Source organism: Halichoerus grypus, chromosome 10 (genome assembly GCF_964656455.1).
Source record: "Halichoerus grypus chromosome 10, mHalGry1.hap1.1, whole genome shotgun sequence".
NCBI lineage: Eukaryota > Metazoa > Chordata > Mammalia > Carnivora > Phocidae > Halichoerus > Halichoerus grypus.
The window spans coordinates 110853628-110874926 of record NC_135721.1 but is presented as its reverse complement, the minus strand read 5'-3'; the positions used below and the strand labels follow the sequence as shown (position 1 = coordinate 110874926).

Genomic DNA, 21299 nt, shown 5'->3' with positions numbered 1-21299 from the left:
CGTCCTTGAATATACTTAACACTACTGAACCGCACACTCACACATGGTAAAAATGGTACATGTAATGTTGGGTGGTTTTTTACCACAATTAAAAACAAAAATGAAACTTAGCCATCTTAAAACCAGAAGTCTCCCCATTGAGTTTTCTATGGATTTTGAAAACCAAACACAAGAAGCCATTTCCTTGAAAACCTATTTACATGTAGACGTGAATATTTTGATTCCTTCTATACAAGACAATTACTGGGAATACCTACGCAGTGGTTCTCAAAGTGTGTTCTCCAAATCAGCAGCAGCAGCATCACCTGGACACTTGTAAGAAATGCAACACCCACCCCCAAAAAAGAAATGCAAACTCCTAGGCCCTACCCCAGACCTACTGAATCAGAAGTTCTATAATGTGCGTTTTAAAGCCCTTCATGACTAAATATTGAGTATCAGCTTTGTGACAGCTGATACATAAAGTCTGAGAACCACTCATCTAGAGCAATGTGGGGGGAAAAAAGAATGAAGCCAATATAGGCTGGCCATCAAAGGAAAGGTCTAACTCCATAACATGCAAAAAATGTAAAGGAAATAGTGAAATGGGGAGCGAAAGCAATTCATTGGGTGCCTTCCATGCATCAGGTACGATGCTTGCCAAGTTAGGTACTTATTTAATCCTCAAAGTTTCCTTGAAAAGAAAGAATTATTCCACCTATTTTGTAGATAAGAAAACTGAGGCTTAGGAAAAGTAAGTAACTTAGCTAATTAAGAAGGATTTCAACCACGGTCTGCCTGACTCCTTAGGTCCAATGAGGACAGAAAAGAAAACAAGGTTTTTTTCTCTGCTTGGTAAAGCCTATTCATCCTCCAAAGCAGAACTCAAATGTCACCTCCTCTGGCAAGTCTTCAAGAGAACTGCCTCATTCAAAGTTAACCTTCCCACAGCACTTTGCACATACCTGTCTTGGAGTACATCATATACCTTATTATAGAAGTTCTCAAATCTGTGGTCTCAGGATCCCCTAGAAATTATTGACATTCGGAGACAAATGAACCTTGACCTAAACCTCACATTTTATACAAAAATTAACTCAAATTTTTTCATCAAAAAAGGATTAGATGTAGAATGAAAACTACACAACTTTTTTTTAAAGATCTATTTATTTATTTAAGATAGAGAGAGATAGAGCAGGGGGAGGAGCAGAGGGAGAGGGAGAGAGAGAATCCTCAAGCAGACTCCCCACTGAGTGCAAAGCCTGACACAGGGTTCGATTCCAGGACCCTGAGATCATAACCCCAGCCGAAATCAAGAGTCAGCCACTCACCAACTGAGCCACCCAGGCACCCCAACACTATACAACTTCTGTGGGGGGGAGAAAACTTAAAAAAAAAAAAAAAATCTTTGTGACCTAGGGCTGTGTGAAAAGTTCTTAGTTTCTTAGTAAAAGCATGATTCATAAAAAAATAATAAGTTGGATCATGCAAAATGAAAATCTTTTGCTCCGAGAAAGGCCCTGTAAAGAGGACAAAAGCACTGGGAGAATATATTTGCAAACCACATATCTGACAAAGGACTGGTATCGAGAATACGTAAAGAACTCTCCAAACCCAAGAGTGAGAGCAAACAATCCAATTAGAAAATGGGCAAAGAACATGAACGGACATTGCACTGAAAAGGATATACAGATGGCAAGTAAGCACATAAAAATATTTTCAACATCATTAGCCATCAGGAAATGCAAATTCAAATCATAATGAGCTATCACTACACAACTATTGGGATGACTAAGATAAAACACGGTGATAACACCAAATGCTGGCGGAGATGCAGAGAAACTAGATCACTCATAGATTGGGATGTAAAATGATATAGCCACTCAGAAAAAAAAAGTTGTGATGGCCTCTTACAAAATGAAATATGCTTACTGTACTACTCAGCAATTGTATTGGGGGGTATTTACCCCAGACAAGTAAAAACTTCTGTTCACTCAAAAACCTGTACATGAATGCTCATGGCAACTGTATTTGCAATAGCCAAGAACCAGAAACAATCCAAATGTCCTTCCCCAGGGGAACCATTCAGTAAACCGTGGTGCGTCCACACCATGGAACACCACTCACCAAAGCAAGGGGTACACTCTGGATACACACAACACCTGGGATGGATCTCAAGGGAATTATGCTGAGTGAATAAGCCCATCTCAAGAGGTTACATAATGTATTATTCCATTTATAGGATATTCTTGATGACAAAATTATAGAGAGGGAGAACAGGGGTCCAGGAGGGGAGAGGGAGGGAGCTGGCTGTGGGTACAAGAGGGTAGTAGGAGAGATCACTGTGATGGAATTGTTGTACATCTTGACTGCGGTGGTGGACACACAAATCTACACATGCGATAAAGTGGCGTAAATTAAACACACACACACACACAACCGGTGGGATCTGGATAAGGGAGTTGGATTGTATCACCGCCAGGCTCCTGGTCGTACTGAAGTTACGCACGATGTTTGCCATCAGGGGAAACTGGGTGAAGAGTACACAGCCTCTCTCTGCAGTCTTTCTTACAACCCCATGTGAACCTACCGTGATCGCAAAGTGAAAAGTTAAAAAAAAAAAAAAAAGTATTGAGGACTGCAAAGAGATTTTGTTCCTGTGGGCCATATTAATTGGAATCTGCTATATTAGAGATTAAAATGGAGATTTTATGTATTCATTACCTTTAAAACAATAATAAGCCCATCTTATGTTAATATAGACAAATCGTTTTTTTTATGAAATATATTTTTTGAAAAATAGTGAGAAGAGTGACACTGTTTTACAAATTTACACAATTCTCTTTAATGTCTGGCTTCACAGACAACTGATTCTCCTGTCTGCTTCTGCATTATAATATGTTGTGATAACAGACATCATACAGTTTCTGGAAAATTCCACTGTACACATAAGAAAAATTAAGAGTGAAAGGGGCAAATAATGTCTTAGTGTTATTATGAAAATAGTTTTGGCCTCATGGATCCCCTCAAAGGGTCTCAGGGCCCCCCTTTGGAAATTCTTGCATTATTGTGATCATTCTTTCATACATTTGCGCCTGCACTTAGTGAGAACAGGGAGAACATCTTTTTCATCTTTGTATTCCAAGCACCTTATACAGTGCCTGGCAAAAAGCTGATACCCAATAAATATTTGATGAACCAAAGGAATATCAACAACTTGTTAGCCCTTGGAGAGGGCGAGAGAGAGCACCAATCTGATTGAGAATATAGGCTTTAGACTTTTTTAGTTCTGAGTCAGAATAAAGGTCAGAGTGTTCTGGCATAGCTTGGTCCCAAAGAACAAACATTGTTCTGAGAAACCAGGAGGCTCCTGGGGCATGAAACATGGGTTTGCAATGACTGAGTGGTCTTTTGAGAAAGGTCTCACTGTGTCACCATTTCTCACAAGTTTTGACCTTGAGGCCTCTCCACACCATTCAGAACAAACATGGGAAGATGGGGGCTTCATGGGTTATGTGGAGACGTAATGAATTCTTTCTCCTGCGTTATTATCCTCCTACACCTAACCCCCAGGTCATCCCCAAAGCACCCACTGGTGGCCAGTCTCAGTCCACTTGGTCCATAGCCATTCTGGGAAGAGAAAAACAGTTCTAACCACCATTCCAGATTACAAATTGGTTCTCATTTCTCATCCAAAGAATTCACCAAAGCACAATTTAGCAGGGAGCACAGAAAAACATCCGAAGCTGACTTAGAGTTACCACTGAAAGATGTTCGTTAGAATCCACTCTGCGTCAGACACTGAGCCAGACCTGTGGAATATTCCACCATGACAAAGCTCATGCCCCTCCCGCTCCCCGGTCCCCCGGCCAAGGAACTCCTGCTCCAGTGGAGAGATGATTTGAGTCTACGCTAGGCAGCAACCAGGGCTCTGAGGTGGAGAGAGAAACCATCTCTCCTAAGATCAGGGAAAGGAGGGGCGCCTGGGTGGCTCAGTCGTTAGGCATCTGCCTTCGGCTCAGGTCAGGATCTCAGTGTCCTGGGATTGAGCCCCGCATCAGGCTCCCTGCTCCACGGGAAGCCTGCTTCTTCCTCTCCCTCTCCCACTCCCCCTGCTTGTGTTCCCTCTCTCGCTGTGTCTCTCTCTGTCAAATAAATAAATAAATAAATAACCTTAAAAAAAAAAAAGATCAGGGAAAGGAAGTGCATTTGATTTTGTCCTTGAAAGGCAGGAGAGGGCTGTTGCCAGGCAGATGGTGGGTCAGCACACTAGCACATTGGGGAAGAGAGTTGTGTTCACACAGACCTCAAGTAATGGCGCCTAATAAAATGGAAGCTTCTTCTTGTATCACAGTCCAGGCTTAAGTGGTCTAGAGCCCCTACGGTGTCAGGGACCCAGGCCCCTTCCCCCCTGATGCTCCACCATACCTGAGGCGCAGCCCTCATCTGTTTGCGTGGTTCCAAACCATCATGTCTGTATTCCAGCCGGTGGACATGGGCAAGCGGAAGGGCAGACACGTTCTTTCCTTCTGGGGGCACAAGTAGGAAATTGCACACTCCACTTCTGCTCACATCCCATGGGTCAGAACACAGTTGCAAGGGAGGCTGGGAAATGGGATTTCAAAATGTGAGCTTCTGTTGCTCTATAGAAATTGGGGGACAGCTAAGGGTTTCTGGCCCCAAGCACAGAGGTGAGAAAGTGCAGGGAGGTTTGAGGAGCCAGTAGCTAGGTGTGTTTAGAAGTTGCAGGAAGGAAAAGGAAAGGGGAGTGAGGGGCATATGATGAAGGGGGGCCCCTTCATTCTGTAAGTCATTGGTGCCCAAACTGGAGTGCCCATCAGCATCACCGGATGGCTTTGTTGAAGCCCGAATGCTGAGCCCCACCTCCAGGGAGTCTGATTCAGCAAGTCAACGGTGGGGCCCGAAAATGCACATTGCTAATCAGTCCCAAGTGCCGCTGGTGCTGCTGATCCAGGAACTTTGAGAAAGGTGGGGTCACAGAAAGTTTTAAAGAGGAGAATGAGATGAGAAGGTCTGTATTTCAGAAAACTTACTCTGTTCAGCAATAGGGAACGAGCTGTACCGAAGCCTTCCGGAGCACTAAAGCTTCTCACCCTCTTGATCCTTAGTGTTCCTGAGAAATCTCACTCAAGAAAAACAGAGATGATAAAAAGCCTGCAAAGCAGAGTTCACAGAACTCCAGTGCTCAGGGGTCGCTCCCTACTTCCTGGCGGGCCTGATGGTGTCAGTATCAACCTGGACCCACCAGTTCTTTGCATGGTGTGCAGAAGCCTGGATATGGGGGAGGGCAGGCAAGTCCCTTTCCTCCCTGGACCTGGGTTTCTCCAGCAATAAGAATCATGAGGATCATTTACCTAGCCGGGTGCCAAGGACTGTCAGATGGCACAGATCAAAAAGCTGGACAATGTCCCGAGGCTGTGGGGACTCACCGACCCACTACGCCGTGGGTTGGAGAGTAAATTGGACTCCCCACGAAGGGCAATTTGACAATCAAATCAGAATTTAAGATGTCTATGCCCTTTGACCCAACAGCTTCATTTCCAGGAAATAAGCCTATAGATACACTCATTGTTTATGTGCAAAAGACAGGTTGTTCAGTGCCCATTGTTCGTACTGGCAAGAGGTAGGAAACAACCTAAAAGTCACCCACAGGGGGCTGGTTAAATAAACCATGGTGCTTCCACAAACGGAATAATGGGCAGTCCTTAAAAATAAGCTAGATCTAGGGGTGCCTGTTTGGCTCAGTTGGTTAAGCGTCTGCCTTCGGCTCAGGTCATGATCCCAGGGTCCTGGGATTGAGCCCCACGTCGGGTTCCCTGCTCAGCGGGGAGTTTGCTTCTCCCTCTCCTTCTGCCCCTCTCCCTGCTCATTCTCTCTCCCTCAAATAAATAAATAAAATCTTAAAAAAATAAAAATAAAAATAAGCTAGATCTATGAGCCAGTTTATCTATCATAGATAGATGATAAGGATGAGAATGATGATGATGATGATGATGGATAGAGATAGATATATGTATGTCAGTGAATCTCCCTTTCTCATATACATATATATGATATGTGTATGTATCTCCTATGAGATATATATATGATACATATATGGCTGGGGCTAAATACTGTCATGATATACTGCCATTTAAAAAAATATACATGTGTCAAGAAGATCACACACACACACACACACACGCACGTGTACCGTTTATATATGCTTACATATCTCTGGAAGGATTTGGAGAAACAGTTTGCCTTTCGGGATAGGAATTGGAATGGAAGTCCAGGTTGACAAGGAAACTTTTGTAACATTTGTTTGTTTTCAACTCTCAGTATGCATCATTTATTTAAAAAAAACAGACAAGCAATGCCTTGTGCTTTACTTGCTTCATCTCACTATATCTTCAGAGTAACCTAGAGGCGAAGTACTCTTACGATTCCCAAGGCACGGGGAGATTCACTCATTTGGGGGAGGGATGTGGGGGTGGAAGGAGCCTTGATGTATAAGGTTTGCCAATTCCCATGGGGTAAATTCTCCCACCGTGGCTAATTTCAAGCTGCCAATGTGATGTCACTGAGCAGAGCTGGGAAGAGATGCACACGATCAGCCCTCACGGGTCCGCAGGAACCAGCTCCAGCACACACCTGTAATGGACCCTTGCACTCGGAAGGGAGGCACCACTGACTTCCCACTTCAAACCTGAAACGGTCGCCTTTCAAGAGCGAAACAAATATAAGTAAATATATCATTTCAGGACCTAAGAGCAGCTTCCGGGGGATCTTTAGACATAGATGCCGGAGCATTTATTTAGAGTGTAAATAACCTGCCTTGTTCTGCAATGGATTTGAAACAGAAACCCAGAAATTAAAATTAAGCATCTGGGTTTTATATTTGCAAATTGCTCTGCCATTCTCTTTATGAAATACTGCACACAGCTATACAAGCAGAAGGCAATAAAAGAATAATAAATTAATCAGTGTTAGCATTCTGTCAACACAGCCCCACAGACTTACCAGAGCCAGCCATCTAAATTAGGAAGTTGGTTTAGAAACTTTTCCAGTGCTTTAATGGGAGAGGTGGGGGCGAGAGGGCCAGATACACTTGGATTTGAGTTGTGTTCTGGCTCTGCCATCTGCTAGGCACCTTGGGTAAGTCACCTTACCTTCTGCATCTCAATTTACACACATGTTAAGTGAGGATAGCGGCACCACACGGATTTGCACAGCCAGATTCACCACGTTTAATAGGTGAGGTTAACATGTGGTTAAGTATCTGGACATAAGGCAGGGTGTTTATCCCTAAAAAACTATCCCACGGCATAAAGTGAGAGTTGCCTTATATTTAAGTTCTTACAAAGGCTTACAGAATGTTATGTATTCCCTAGACTCTCAATTACTTGATTTTAAGCAACAAAGTATCTTTGAGGAAGACCAATTTATAGAAGTAACCCGATGGAAGTGATTTCAAAAAAAAAGCAAACAATCTTCGATACAGACATAGTCGTTATACTGGGGGTTGGCCTCACATCCCGTATGATGAAGCCAGCCTTCTAAAGATGACTTTAAAAGCAACAAATTAAATGCTAGGATGTTGTGATCGCAAATATAAACCGATAGGACAAACGGAAAAACAACAGTGTCCTAAGATTAAGTGAATCGGGACTTTGAAGTTAAAATCTTTCAGCAAGAGAATCAATACAGGCTCAAAAAGTGCTGCATCACACACAATTTCAATAGGAGTGAAATTTATGTGATCTAGAAAGTGAGTTGGGTGATTCAGAAACCATCCCTGGTAATAATAACAATCCTAGAATCAAAGACGCACAGGAAGAGATGGAATAAAACTGTTTTGTAAAATGTGAGAGTGGAAAAAAAACAGTATTTCTCAATTAAGATATTATTTATTAATATATTATATATTTAAACTTATTTAAATATATTAATCTTGAAAGTATGTGCATACCTAAAGTAATAAATTAAATATTACACATAGACATTTGATTATTTCATCTACAGCCTAAAGAATTGATATATTCGAGTTGGTCCCCCCAAATATTTGCCTTTTTGCAATCTTCTTATTGTGAAAAATGGGAGGGTCGCCTTATATTTAGGACTACCAAATACAGAGAGAAGTATGTGCAAGCACTTAAAACCCAACATAGCTCCATGTGATTTGCGACAGATACTGTTAGGGTTGTTAATACTATTTTTTATTATGATTGTGGCACCACAGGCTGGGCTCTTTGGTTGTGCTCCTCAAAGCACTTACCTGGATTGGAATTCCCTGATCTTCTCCTTCCTAGCTGTGTGATCTTGGGCAAGTTGCCTAACCTCTCTGTGCCTCATCTGTAAGAAAGAAATAATAGTAGTACCTCTCAATAAGTTAGTATATGTAAGAAGTGTTTGAACCAGTACCTGGTAAGTGCTTCTTTAATATTATTACCATTACATTCACCAACGGAGACCTGTATTTTTAAACGTGGCGGGTTTCCTCACAATGCAGTGAAATTTTATCAGCAGGGAACTTGTCTTGCTCTTCCAGATCCCCAGCTCACACAGAGGGCCAAGTGCCCAGTAAACGTTGGCTGGACCAATAATGAGTTCTGTAGAGAGAGGAAGGCAATGTGTCATGTTGGGGGCCCAGCACAGCAGCGGATAACACTTTGAGGTTGATACCTAGAGTGCAGCCTCATTCCTCACTGGCCAACTAAAATCGAAAGTAAAATTGCAGTGCAACAGAGCTGGGCAAAACTGTAGACTGGAATTGGTACAACCACTATGGAAAACAGTACGAAGTTTCCTCAATAAATTAAATATAGACCTACCATAGGATCCAGCAATTCTGCTTCTGTGTGTTTATCCAAAGGAAACTAAAACACTAACTCGAAAAGATATGTGCACCCCCATGTTTATGGCAGCGTTATTTACAACAGCCAAGATATAGAAACAACCTGAGTGTCATGTCCGTCAATGGACGAATGCATAAAGAAAATGTGATATACACATATAGGAATACATGTATTATATAGAGGAATATATATATTATAGATAGATAGATAGATAGATAGATAGATAGATAGATAGATAGATAGATAGCTGATAGATAGATAGATAGGAATATTACTCAGCCATAAAAGGAGTGAGATCTTGCCATTTGTGACAACATGGATGGAATTTGAAGGCGTTATGCTAGTGAAATAAGCCAGAAAGAGAAAGACAAATACTGTAATGACCTCACTTATATGTGGGAACCTAAAAAAAAGAAAAAACAAAACCCCCCAACAACCCAAGCTCACAGACACAGAAAGCAAATTAGTGGTTGCCAGAATTGGGCGGATAGGTGACGTGAGTGAAGGGGGTCAAAGGTTCACATTTTCCATTATAAAATAAGTAAGTCAAGGGGAGGTCATGTACAGCATGGTGACTATAGTTAATAATACTGTATTACATATCTGAAAGTTGGTAAGAGTAAATCTTGAAAGTTCTCATCCCAAGAAAAATAATGTAGTAACTATGTATGATGATCGATGTTAACCAGACTTGTGGTGATCATTTCATTATACATACAAATAGTGAATCCTTATGTTGTACACCTGAAGCTAATATTATGTTATATGTCAATGATACCTCAATTAAAAAAAAAAAAAAAGGCTATAATGGAGCCTGGGTGACTCAGTCGTTGGGCGTCTGCCTTCGGCTCAGGTCATGATGCCAGGGTCCTGGGATCAGTCCCGCGTCGGGCTCCCTGCTCAGCGGGGACCTGCTTCTCCCTCTGCCTGCCGCTCCCCCTGTTTGTGTGTTCTCTCTCTCGCTCTGAAAAATAAATAAATAAAATCTTTAAAAAAATTAATAACCAAAAGACATACATTAAAGTTCAAATTATACAAAAATGTTGAAAGTAGAAGAATCACCTGAAGGGAATTCTTGGCATCTAGAGTATTATTTATCTAAATGTTCCTTTATGGATGCATGAAACTAACATGTAAGTACACAGGCTGTATCATGTGATGGTTTAAGACCACGAATCAGGTGTGCCCGTGTTTAAAATCTAGCTCCGCCTTTTTAGTGGCATGGCCTTGAGAAAATCACATAACCTCTCCGTGCCTCGGTTTCTTTTTATTTTTTAATATTTATTTATTTATTTATTTGAGAGAGAGAGCTCGGCAGAGGGAGAGGGAGAAGCAGGCTCCCCGCTGAGCAGGGAGCCCCACGTGGGGCTTGACCCCAGGAAGCTGGGATCATGACCCCAGCCAAGCAGAAGGCAGATGCTTAACCCTGACTGAGCCACCCAGGCACCCCTGCGCCTCAGTTTCTATGGAGACTAGAGATGATGAAACCCACCCTCTAGGCTTATTGGAATAATAAGTCTAAAGAGAGCATTTAGGATAGCAACAAATACAGAGAAACAACTCAGTGAAGATTAGCAGTTATGAACTTACAAATATATATTAAAACAAAATATGAAGTCGCACTATAGATCCTAGTTTACATTTGCTTTTTTTTTATGTAACAGTATGCTGTGACTAGTTCCGTGCTAGTACATACAGAGCTAATTCCTTCTTTTTGATGGCTACATTATATTCAAATGCGTATGTAACTAATCCCCTGTCTCAGCTACCTGAGTATTTCTAATATTTTACTATTACAAATAACCACAATAAAAATCCTCATTGCACATATATTGCTCCATCCTTGGGGACGTATTTCTATAGGATAAGTTCTAGAAATGGAATCTCTGGATCCAAGTATATGAATTTTTAACTATATTAATAAACAATGAGTTATCAAATTTCCTTCCTAAAAGGCTGTATCCTTTACACTTTGATCAGCAAGTGTACTTTGTCACCTTGTGGCTGTATACATTTCAACCTGATTCCCCAACCATTTATTTTGAATGTCCCAGTCGTGAACAGAATCAGGGACTTTGCCCTGTTACTTCTGCATTATATTCCCTTATCTTTCCAAAAATCATAAACAACTCCTAAGAACCTAGCAACTAATTTTCTGCAGCAAATGTTCAGGTACATAGCCTGGCAGAGAATTTTTATACTATTCCCAGATGGGAGAGGAAGAAAGGTTGGAATTCCTGAGCCTTTTCAGTGGCCAGTAGGAAGAACATACGAAATGAGAACAATCCATTAAGTTTGGGAAACAGTACTGGTTATCTGCTTCCATCTTTGTTTTCTGTGACTTGGACCCTCGTTAAAGAGACAAGAGGCCGCCTTTGCGGAGTCTGGCTGGGGACCAGAGTCTCTAGTGCAGAGTCCCCAGGGTGTGATTTGAGTACTTAACTACTTGCAGCTCTTCTGATGCCTTTAGGCAACATAGGACAACAGGTGGGCGTCAGAGCCAGAAGCTGAACAGCGCCACCAAGAGGACAGGCTGCTTCAGTGGTAGCTAAATCCCATGCCCACTTTCATTTTTAATTTAGATTTTAATCCAAGTAATAAATATACATAATGGTTAAGAGTTAGTTACTACTACAAACTAGATCCTATGACAAGGCTTATAAGAAGAATGCCACCTCCCTCAGTCATTAAGTGTCTGCCTTCGGCTCAGGTCATGATCCCAGGGTCCTGGGATTGAGCCCAGCATCAGTCTCCCTGCTCAGCGGGAAGCCTGCTTCTCCCTCTCCCACTCCCCCTGCTTGTGTTCCTGCTCTCGCTATCTCTCTCTGTCAAATAAATAAAACCTTAAAAAATAAATAAAAAAAAGAAGAATGCCACCTCCAAGTCTCATCCATGAAGCAGTAACTCATTCTGTGGTTGTCTCTTCAAACCTGATTATGGTGGCACTTCCAAGGTTTTTTAATTTTAGGCTTTTCTATTAACTTACAGCTATGGAGAATAAGAATTTAGTTTTCCTCTCTCTCTCCACTCTTTCTCTACACACACCCTCTCCAATTTTCCCCAAATAATTACAGCATAATTTTTGGTTAAATCAATGTGCTGTTTTTACATTATAATGACAATGTAATATTATTTCCAGCTAAGTGTTGTAGTTTATGATGATTACAATATTTTTGTTATAAATCGTTTTTGTTTTCTTGGCTTTAATAATCACTGTGTGTCTTATTTGCTTAGTTTTCTCTGTAATAGCTCCAATCCATCTCCGAATTCTTTGCCAGAATGCCAATCCTTTATAATGGTCTCAGCTTTGTGCTCAGTCTAGGGGCAGCATAGTGTAATGTTGTGGTTCTCAAAGCGTGGTCAGTCCCTAGACCAGCAACTTTAACAGCATCACCTGGGACCAAGCTAGAGATGCAAATGATGGAGCCCTACCCAAGACTTACTGATTAGCTGCCACTCTGGGGCTGGGGTCCAGCCATCTGGTTTTTTAACCAGCCCTCCTGGGGATGCCAGTGTGCACCCAAGCTTGAGAACACCTGTACAAGGGTTAAGAGCTTGGATGCCCAAACCCATGGCTGCCGGGGGTTCGGATCCCAGCTGTTGCACTCGTTTGGGATGGAACGGCTTTCAGGGCCCAATCTTCCCATTCACTAAATGAGAGACGGTTTGTCTCTCCCACATAGTTGTTGTGAGCTCCTTGGTGTTGGGCAGTGTAACAAGCTCCAGTTTTCCTGGGGGACACCCCTCCTAGAGCCCAGTGAAACCCATGCCAGTATGGGAGGGGAGTGCAAGCTGGCTGCAGAGCCTCCCCAGGCCTTCCTGGGTCCCCTACTCAGAATATGCCCTCCTTCAAGGCACCTACCTCGAGCTTCTGTCTTTCAGCACCTCCACAGCCCTCCGAAGTGAAGTCCCCTCCTCTACCCCGGTAGGAGCCTCACCTCCCCCTGCTACAACCACCAATTCGCAGCATTCTCTGCCAGAGCCCCCTGCCACCCAGCCCCACCCTCCCTCCTCATCCCCCTCTCACTCTCTCCTAGCCCACTAGAGCCATCTCATGCCCCTCCCAGCTTCCATTCCTTCCACACTCCTCCACTCCACCCAACCTTCCCCTCCTGGGCCAGAGCTCCCCATTTTCCCATGGAACCACCCCCATGGCTGCCCCTGGGGTATGTTTCCTCCCCCTGAAATACGGGGATGGGCAGGGAGCATCACCACTCTGCCTTCTCCCTCTGGACAGTTCTCAGAGTAACAACATCTGTGAGCCTCAATTCTCCTGCTCCTTTGCTTTCTGTGGTGCTCCATATATCACAAAGGCTCAGTAAACCCCAAGTCCTCATCACCGCCCACAAGCTGCTGCCTCACCACCAGCCCACCACATCTCTCCCTATGTCCTGCTTGTCTTCCTCCATTCCCTGTGCTCCAGCCACACTGGCCTCCTTTGCACTTGCTCTTCCCTCTGACACAAATGCTCTTCCAGTAGATAGGCATTTGGCTGCCTCTTACTTCTATCAGGTCTCTGCCAACGGTCACCCCCTTGGAGAGGTTTTCCCAAACCACCGTTCTCAAACGGCACCTGCTCTGTCCCTTGCTATCGCTTTACAAACTGCTTTAGTATCCTGTGCACGACTAATGTTATTCAGGACCACGCAATTCCATGACATCTTTAAAAACCTTTTTTTTTTAAAAAAAGATTTTATTTATTTGACAGAGAGAGAGCGAGCAAGAGAGAGCACAAGCAGGGGGAGCAGCAGAGGGTGAGGGAGAAGCAGGGCCCCGCCGAGCAGGAAGCCCGATGCGGGACTCAATCCCAGGACCCCGGGATCATGACCTGAGCCAAAGGCAGATGCTTAACAACTGAGCAGCCCAGGCGCCCTCCATCATGTCTTATGTTCTATGTCAGCCCCTCAAAGGCAGGGGCCTGCTGGAAGGGCATAGACCTCACTGCTGCCCCTCCCTTTTCCTTCATTTCTTCTGTCACTAAATGTTGGGCTCCAGTCATATGTCTGGCACCATCTGAGGCTCCGGGGATATGGAGGCAGGCAGACGTGCCGACAGAGAAAGGCGTGGAAGGCTTGCCATAATTTTCACATAAATGCTTACCCTGGGGAGGGTTGAGCAGGAAAGGTAGAGTGAAGAGTCTGGGGTCTCAGGTCCAATCCTAGCTGGGCAACCTCCTCCCTCCTCAGTCTCTTCATCTATAAAATGGGGCTAATGATAGTAACCACCTCATGGGATTGGCATGAGAATACTTTGTTAATTCCTGGGGCTGACAGACAACTTTAGTAGCTGTTGGCAACTGATTAAAATAAGAAGAGGGTTCCTTCTGTAACTTAAGAAAAGCCATAAAAAAGGGGGGAAAAAATCAGTCAAGCCACCAACAATGTTTCAAGCAGCCCAGCCCTTCTCACACACACGAAAAGATTTATCCTCCTCGTGGTTCTCCCAGAACATCAGATCCAACCTCTCTTCTAAGACTCAGGTCGGGGAGTGGGCACCTGGGTGGCTCAGTTGTTAAGCATCTGCCTTCGGCTCAGGTCATGATCCCAGCATCCTGGGATCGAGCCCCGCATCGGGCTCCCTGCTCAGCAGGAAGCCTGCTTCTCCCTCTCCCACTCCCCCTGCTGTGTTCCTTCTCTCTCTTTGTCTCTGTCAAATAAATAAATAAAATCTTAAAAAAAAGAAAAAAAGACTCCAGTGGGATCACTAGCTGGGAGAAAGACTCCATTGGCCTTGCTCAACTCTGGAGCCAGTAATGGTGGGAACCGGGCCAGCACCCTGCAGCTTTCCATCCTTGGAAGCTCTGAGTAAAGATACAGGTGCTCATGGCATGGCAGGATTTTGGTGGGGTTTTTTTTCACCTTTTAAATCAACTTTATTTGCAGTATAATCTCCGTACAATAAAATTCCATCACCCAGAAAATGCTCTTGTGCCCCTCAGCAGTCAACTCCCACCCCAAAGATAACCACTGATTTGTTTTCTGCCGCCACAGATCAATGTTGCTTGACTTTATATTAATGGAATCATACAGCATGGACTCTTTTTAATCCATTTTTTTACAGCTTTAATGAGGTAAAGCTGTAAAACTGATGTACATAAACTGCACCTATTTAAAGTGTACAGTTTGAGGTGGCTTTAACATATTCCCCAGCCCCGGAAACGATCATGAGATAACTTCAAGATAATAAACATATCCATCAGCCCCAAAAGTTTTCCTCATGTACCTGCCTCCCCACCCCAACTACTAATCTGCTTTCTGTCACTGTAAATTGGTTTGCGTTTTCAAGCACTGTAAACAGAATCATGTAGTCTGTACTCTTCTGTGCCTGGTTTCTTTCATTCAGCATGATTATTTTAATTCAACCATGTTGTTGTATTCCTCCCCATCCCCCCCAACCCCCCATGCCAGCAGCATCTCACCGTATAGGAAGACCCCAGTTTGGTTATCCATGCACTTATTGGTGAACATTAGAGTGTTTTACAGTTTGGGATTCTTATGGAAAAAGCCACTATAAGCATTCTGATGAAAGTGTATTTGTGAAGATAAATTTTCATGTATCTTGGGTAAATACCGAGGCATGGAGGTGCTGGGCCATAGGGTAGATGTATATTTAACTTCATAAGAAACTGCCAAACTTTTTTTTTCCAAAGTGGTTGTACCACTTTACACACTCACCAGCCGGCTGAAGTTGAACATCAAGCTTGTTCCTGTCTCACGGCTTCTATACTTCTTCCTGCTTCCTTAATGCCTTACCACTAGTTTTAGCATGGCTGGCTTCAGGTCCCCCCAAATTCATATGTTGAATTTATAAGCCCCAGTACCTTAGAATGTAACATATTTGGAGATAGGTCTTTAAAGAGATGATGAAGGGGCGCGTGGGTGGTTCAGTCCCTTAAGCCTCTGCCTTCGGCTGGGGGTCTTGATCCCAGGGTTCTGGGATAGAGCCCTGCGTCAGGCTCCCTGCTCAGGGAGGAGTCTGCTTCTACCTCTCCCTCTGTGTGCTTGCTCGATCTCTCTCTCAAATAAATATATAAATCTTAAAAAAAAAAAAAACTAAAGAGATGATTAACACAAGCCCATTAGGGTGGGGCCCTAATGCAATATGACTTGTGTCCTTACAATAAGAGGAAACGATAACCCACACAGAGGAAAGATCTTGTGGGGACACAGTCAGAAGGTAACCACCTTCAGGCCAAGAAGAGAGGTCTCAGGGGTGAAACTAAACCTGCCAACACCTTGATCTTGGACTTCTAGCTTCCAGAACTGTGAGAAAATGAATTTCTGTTAAGCCACCTGGTCTGTAATATTTTGTTATGGTGGCCCTAGCAAACCAACACAGAGGACTTCCCATCACCATTTTGCAACCATTATAGTAATAATTGATTCAGGCAAGAATCATCAACGAACGTAAAACCAGTGGGCAGACAGTGAGATGAAAAACAGGATAGTCTCAAAATATCTTCCCCCAAGATACTTATTAATTACAAAGGGAAAAACAGCAACTTTTCAGTGGAGTACGTCGGCAGACATCATCTTAACTAAATGATCAAAGTTAATATCACTAATTTTGGGACAAACCAAGCCATGTGCCTTCTGATGTGATGCACTCATGACATAAATTTCTTTCAGTGGCATTCTTGCCAAAAATGCATAACCTGAATCTAATCAGGAGAAAATAACAGACAGAGTCAAATTAAGGACATCTACAAAATAACTCACCAGTACTCTTCAAAAATGTCACAGTCATGAAAGACAAAGGCTGAGGAACTAACTGCTTCTCCAGATTAAAGGAAACTAAAAAGACCAGACAGCTAAATGAAACCTGCGATCCTGAGTTGGATCCTGGGGAATGGCTACATTATTGGGACAATTAGCAAAATTTACATATTAAAGGTGTATTAAAAGAATCATATCATTGTTAAAATTCCTGATTTTGATCATTACCCTGAGATTCTGCAAGAGAATGTCCACGTTCTTAGGACATAGACACAAGAAGTACATCAGATAAAGGGGCATAATGTCTGGAAACCCACTCCAAAATTATTTAGGGAAAAAAAGTATATGTACATATTATATACACATACACATACATAAGAGAGACTATGATAATGCAAACATAGCAAAATATAACAACTTGTTATTTTGGTTAAAAGTATATCAGAATTCTTGTGTTCACTTCGGCAGCACATACACTAAAAATTGGAACAGAGATTAGCATGGCCCAAAGTATATGAGAATTCCTTACTATTCTTGTAACTTACATGTTAATTTGAAATTTTATCCCCTCAAAATTACAGCCTTTCAATGACCACACTATCAGAAGGGGCCTGCTCCCAAACCCAAAGCACTTTTTCACTCATTCTTTTTCTCCATCATACTTATCCATGTCAAAAATTATTCTATTTGTTCAGTTAATAGTATCTAACATTTACTGTGTGCAAGGCCCTGTCCTGTTCTAAGTGTTTTAACTGTACAACCACCGTGACTCAACTACTGTTCTTCCCATCTTACAGATGGGAACTAAAAGACACAAGTTAATTAACTTGCACAAGATCACCCATATCATCTGTCTCCTCCAGGGGCGTAGACCCTCAACTAAGGTAGATTGTCTTGTTCACTGCTATTTCCTCAGAGACTCAGAACAGTGCCTAGCACATTATAGGAATTCAATAAATACCCAGATTCAGTTTAAAAACAACGGGTACCTACTAGGCATTGGAGTACAAAGCAGTGAACAAAATAGCACTTTCAGCCTTGCACCCAATTAGCCACTTATTATATATATTCATATATACTTAGCCACTCTTAGTATATGTATTTATATATTTTTTTATATTTATATATAAAATATGTTATATATATATATATATATATATTTCATTTAGCGCTATTAACACTGGGAGGTTAAGGTCCAATCACCCCTTTTGCAGAACAGAAAACTGAGGCACGGAACCGGACAATGATTTGCCCAGAATCAAAGGGGCTATTGGGAGGCAGGGTGTGGATTCCAGCCCAGTCCGGAAGGTTCCCAGGCACTGCCTATGAATCAATCAAACCGACCAATCCAATCAACCAATCAGTATTTATTAGGCGCCTACTGCGCGCAGCCCCTCTTCACACAGCGAAGGCGAGGAGGGAGGAGGCCGTGGTGGGCAGGCAGGCGCGGAGAGCCGGAGCACGCAGCGGATCGCGGGAATTTGGCGCCTATTTTTTGTTGGCTGCGTGTTCTCGCCTGTGATTGGGCCCCGCGCGGCGTGCCCGGTGCGCCCGGCTGCGGCTGCTCTGTCGACCTTGGCAAGACCCAGGCGGCGCCGTACGCGACCGGCCTCCCGGGGGATGGGCCACCAGGAGCCCCCGCTGGCCCGAGTGCGGGCGGGAGGTGCGGCTTATATAAACAGGTTATGTAAAGGGCTCAGCTGGCGCGAACACGTGGAGAGCCGCGGGAGCCCGGACGCCCGGTTCTCCCCCGCGGGCGCCGCCGCCACCACCCGTGCCGCAGCACGCTCCGAAGCACACTCGGCCCCGGCCGCCGCCTCTCGCGCCGCTCCGTACCGGAGGCAGCCCTGTCCCGGAGCGGACCATCCCCAGCCCGGGGCGCCAGGGGGGAAACGGGCCGCCCGGAAGTGGAGGGGCGCCAGCCAGGTAAGGGCGCAGTCTGCGGAGTCAAAGAGCGCCGAGGCTGGAGCCACCGCCGTCCCCTCGGGCGCTTGAGGAGGGCAGTCGGGCCCCCTGTTTGGCGGGCTCAGGGACGCGGAACTTTTAAGCCAACCTCCTCCACCCGCCGCCCTCGGGGACTTGGGTTGGTCCGCCGAGCACCGCTCAGGCTTAATTCAATGGACTGTTTACACCCGGGAGAACCCAAGGCGGGATGCGGGGAAGGGGACCCCAGGGGGGACCAGGCAGGGAACAAGATGTCCACAGTCAGAGTTGCCTCTTAAGGCAATTTTCTTAAGTCGTAAAGACTGCTGGTCGTTGTTTTTCCTATTCTTGGGCGATAAATTAACTGGGAAGCTGGGGGTGTTTTGCTCTTCTTTCCGGTTCCCCCTCTGAGCCACAGCCTAGTGGTTTCGTCCTTCCCGCTTTTCCCCTCCCCTCCCCCGTTCAGTCAGCGGCGGCGGCTTCCGTCTTAAAGGGGCCGCAGCCGCCGGAGGAGGTGGAGGTGGGGCGCCTTGCGGCCTGCGCTCCTTTCCTCCCCGCTTCGGCCTAGTTGGTTAAACCGATTCTTTCGCCCGCAGGTCACAATCCAGGGTCCCGCTCCTCCGCGTCCCGGGGCCGGACGGAGGGATGAGGCAGGGGGGACCCAGGCAGCGCCGTTGCTGCTCCCCCCGCCGCCCGCAGCCATGGAAACGGGGGAGGAGGACGGCACCCGCAGAGGTACACAAAGCCCCGAGCGGAAAAGGCGAAGCCCAGTGCCGCGGGCGCCCAGCGCGAAGCTGAGGCCGGCGGCGGCCCAGGCCATGGATCCGGTGGCGGCCGAGGCCCCGGGCGAGGCCTACCTGGCGCGGCGGCGGCCAGAGGGCGGCGGCGGGTCGGCACGGCCGCGGTACAGCCTGTTGGCGGAGATCGGGCGCGGCAGTTACGGCGTGGTTTACGAGGCAGTGGCCGGGCGCAGCGGGGCCCGGGTGGCGGTCAAGAAGATCCGCTGCGACGCCCCCGAGAACGTGGAGCTGGCGCTGGCCGAATTCTGGGCCCTGACCAGCCTCAAGCGGCGCCACCAGAACGTCGTGCAGTTTGAGGAGTGCGTCCTGCAGCGCAACGGGCTAGCCCAGCGCATGAGCCACGGCAACAAGAGCTCACAGCTTTACCTGCGCCTGGTGGAGACCTCGCTCAAAGGTAAGAGCGCCGCCGGCCGTCCCGCCCACACGGGGCCTGGACCCGCTGCTCTGGATGGCTCGGCCCCAGCGGACCCCCAGGCCCGTAGGCCCTGGTCCTGGTCCTGTCAGCCTGGGCCCAGACACGCCCTCCTAACCGGGGCCCAGACTATTAGGCCCTCCTCTCATCTCAGGACCCCGGATCAGTCCCTGGCACAGACGGGAGCTGGTGTTTTCATAAAAAGGGGCTCATTAAGTGCTCACCATTATTTTAGTTAAGTGCTCAATAAAGGTGAACTGTTATTATCAAACTTCTAGCACTTTGAGTTTCCACGGGGGGAGTGAGGGGGATTGGGCTGAGTTGGTGGAAGAACTTCAGAGCCCCCTCTCTAGGGCCTCTTCTCTTTCCCTCCTAAAGCAAACAAAAAGAACTTTACTGGACCCACCCACACCCCCTCCCTGTCTGGTTCCAAATGTCCTGACACCCTTCAGCTCCACCCCCAAACTCTTGCTTCCTAGTCTTCCGTTTTCCTCTGAGACCCCCAACCCCAAGGCAGTCAAGCAAACTGGCAGGCTTCCTGGCTAAGTCCTCTGGGGCCTGCTGAATAATACCCCCCCCCCCGCCCCCTCCCCCCCCGCCGTGGGCCTAGAGCTGTCACATAACATGTAACATCTTTTTTCTTCCTTTCCTCCGTTTTACATACTTCATCTTTTTCTAAACCCCCTGAGGCTGGCTGGCTTGGGTGTTCATAGGGAAGATGGGCCTCAGGGAAGCAAAGGGGCTTTTGCAGTCATGGGAGGGCTTATCCTAATGTCTGGGTTTTAGCTGCAGTTAGGGAGTGAGTTCATCTTGAGTGCCCAGTAGTCGCATGTCTTGTTCAGACTCAAAAGTAGCCAAGGATCTCTAAAGAGAGGAGAGGGCCAGGGGGCTAGAAAGGTCTTAGGAGACTTCCTCAGGGGAGAGGTTACTAATCTGAGTCCCAGCTATGTCCTAGATGTCTTACAGAGTGACTTTAGGTAATAACTTTAAAAGTAAATCCTCTCCTCTATTAATGGAGAAACTAAGGATTAGAGGTAAACAACTATAAGTTGATGAGGTTAATCAGCTTGTAAGGGAAGTTGGGCTTCCTTACAGTTATTCAGAGCTTAAGTGACATAAACCCAGACCTGTCTTGATTCAAGGCCTAGATCCTTTCAAAGGGTAATGATGCCCTCACTTCCCCAATAAACTGGAACTGACCTTTAAGAATGGGTAGGATTTGGGGTGGGGTTGGACAGGGCATTTTGTTTGGAGTTTTTGCCCAATTTTAAACTCCTGCAACCCATCCCAGGAGAACTCCGTCCCATCTCAAGTCAGTTGTTTTGACAGTGGATTGAGGGATATGATCAACATCACCTGGGGTCCTTTTTCAGCCCTGCCTCATCCTTTCGGAAAAGCCCACCCTCTCTCCCCAGGGTGAATAGATTTGCTTTGAAACGACTTTCCACGAGAGTCTTTGAAGCTTACCTGTGTCCTAAAAGCTCTTCACTCCCATTCTCAGACTGTCTTCTCCACTGTGATTAACGAATAGTCTGGACTTCATAATACGTGACTGCCTTGGGATGTGGGAATTCACTTTGCCAATGATCCCCTTCTACCCTCAGTTCATTGA

General features: G+C 45.4%; 1 protein-coding gene and 1 long non-coding RNA gene across 3 annotated transcripts in view; one reads left to right on the top strand and one right to left on the bottom strand.

Annotated features, from left to right (window-relative positions):
- Positions 1-6156: 6156 nt before the first annotated feature.
- Positions 6157-19463, bottom strand: LOC118536494 (uncharacterized). Its single transcript, XR_004917698.2, has 5 exons — positions 19333-19463; positions 9616-9801; positions 8432-8591; positions 8258-8334; positions 6157-6701 (listed from the first exon to the last, which is right to left on the bottom strand). It is a non-coding gene; the product is annotated as an uncharacterized LOC118536494 (long non-coding RNA).
- Positions 18147-21299, top strand: part of STK35 (serine/threonine kinase 35) — a 43519-nt gene continuing 40366 nt past the window's right edge. For both annotated transcript variants that reach the window (XR_004917695.2, XM_036093361.2), the window contains exons 1-2: positions 18147-18478; positions 19072-19669. Coding sequence is in view for 1 of the 2 variants with exons in the window: in XM_036093361.2 (XP_035949254.1) it covers positions 18173-18478; positions 19072-19669 (904 nt within the window). In the remaining variant the exon portion in view is untranslated. The remainder of the gene's footprint in view (positions 18479-19071; positions 19670-21299) is intronic.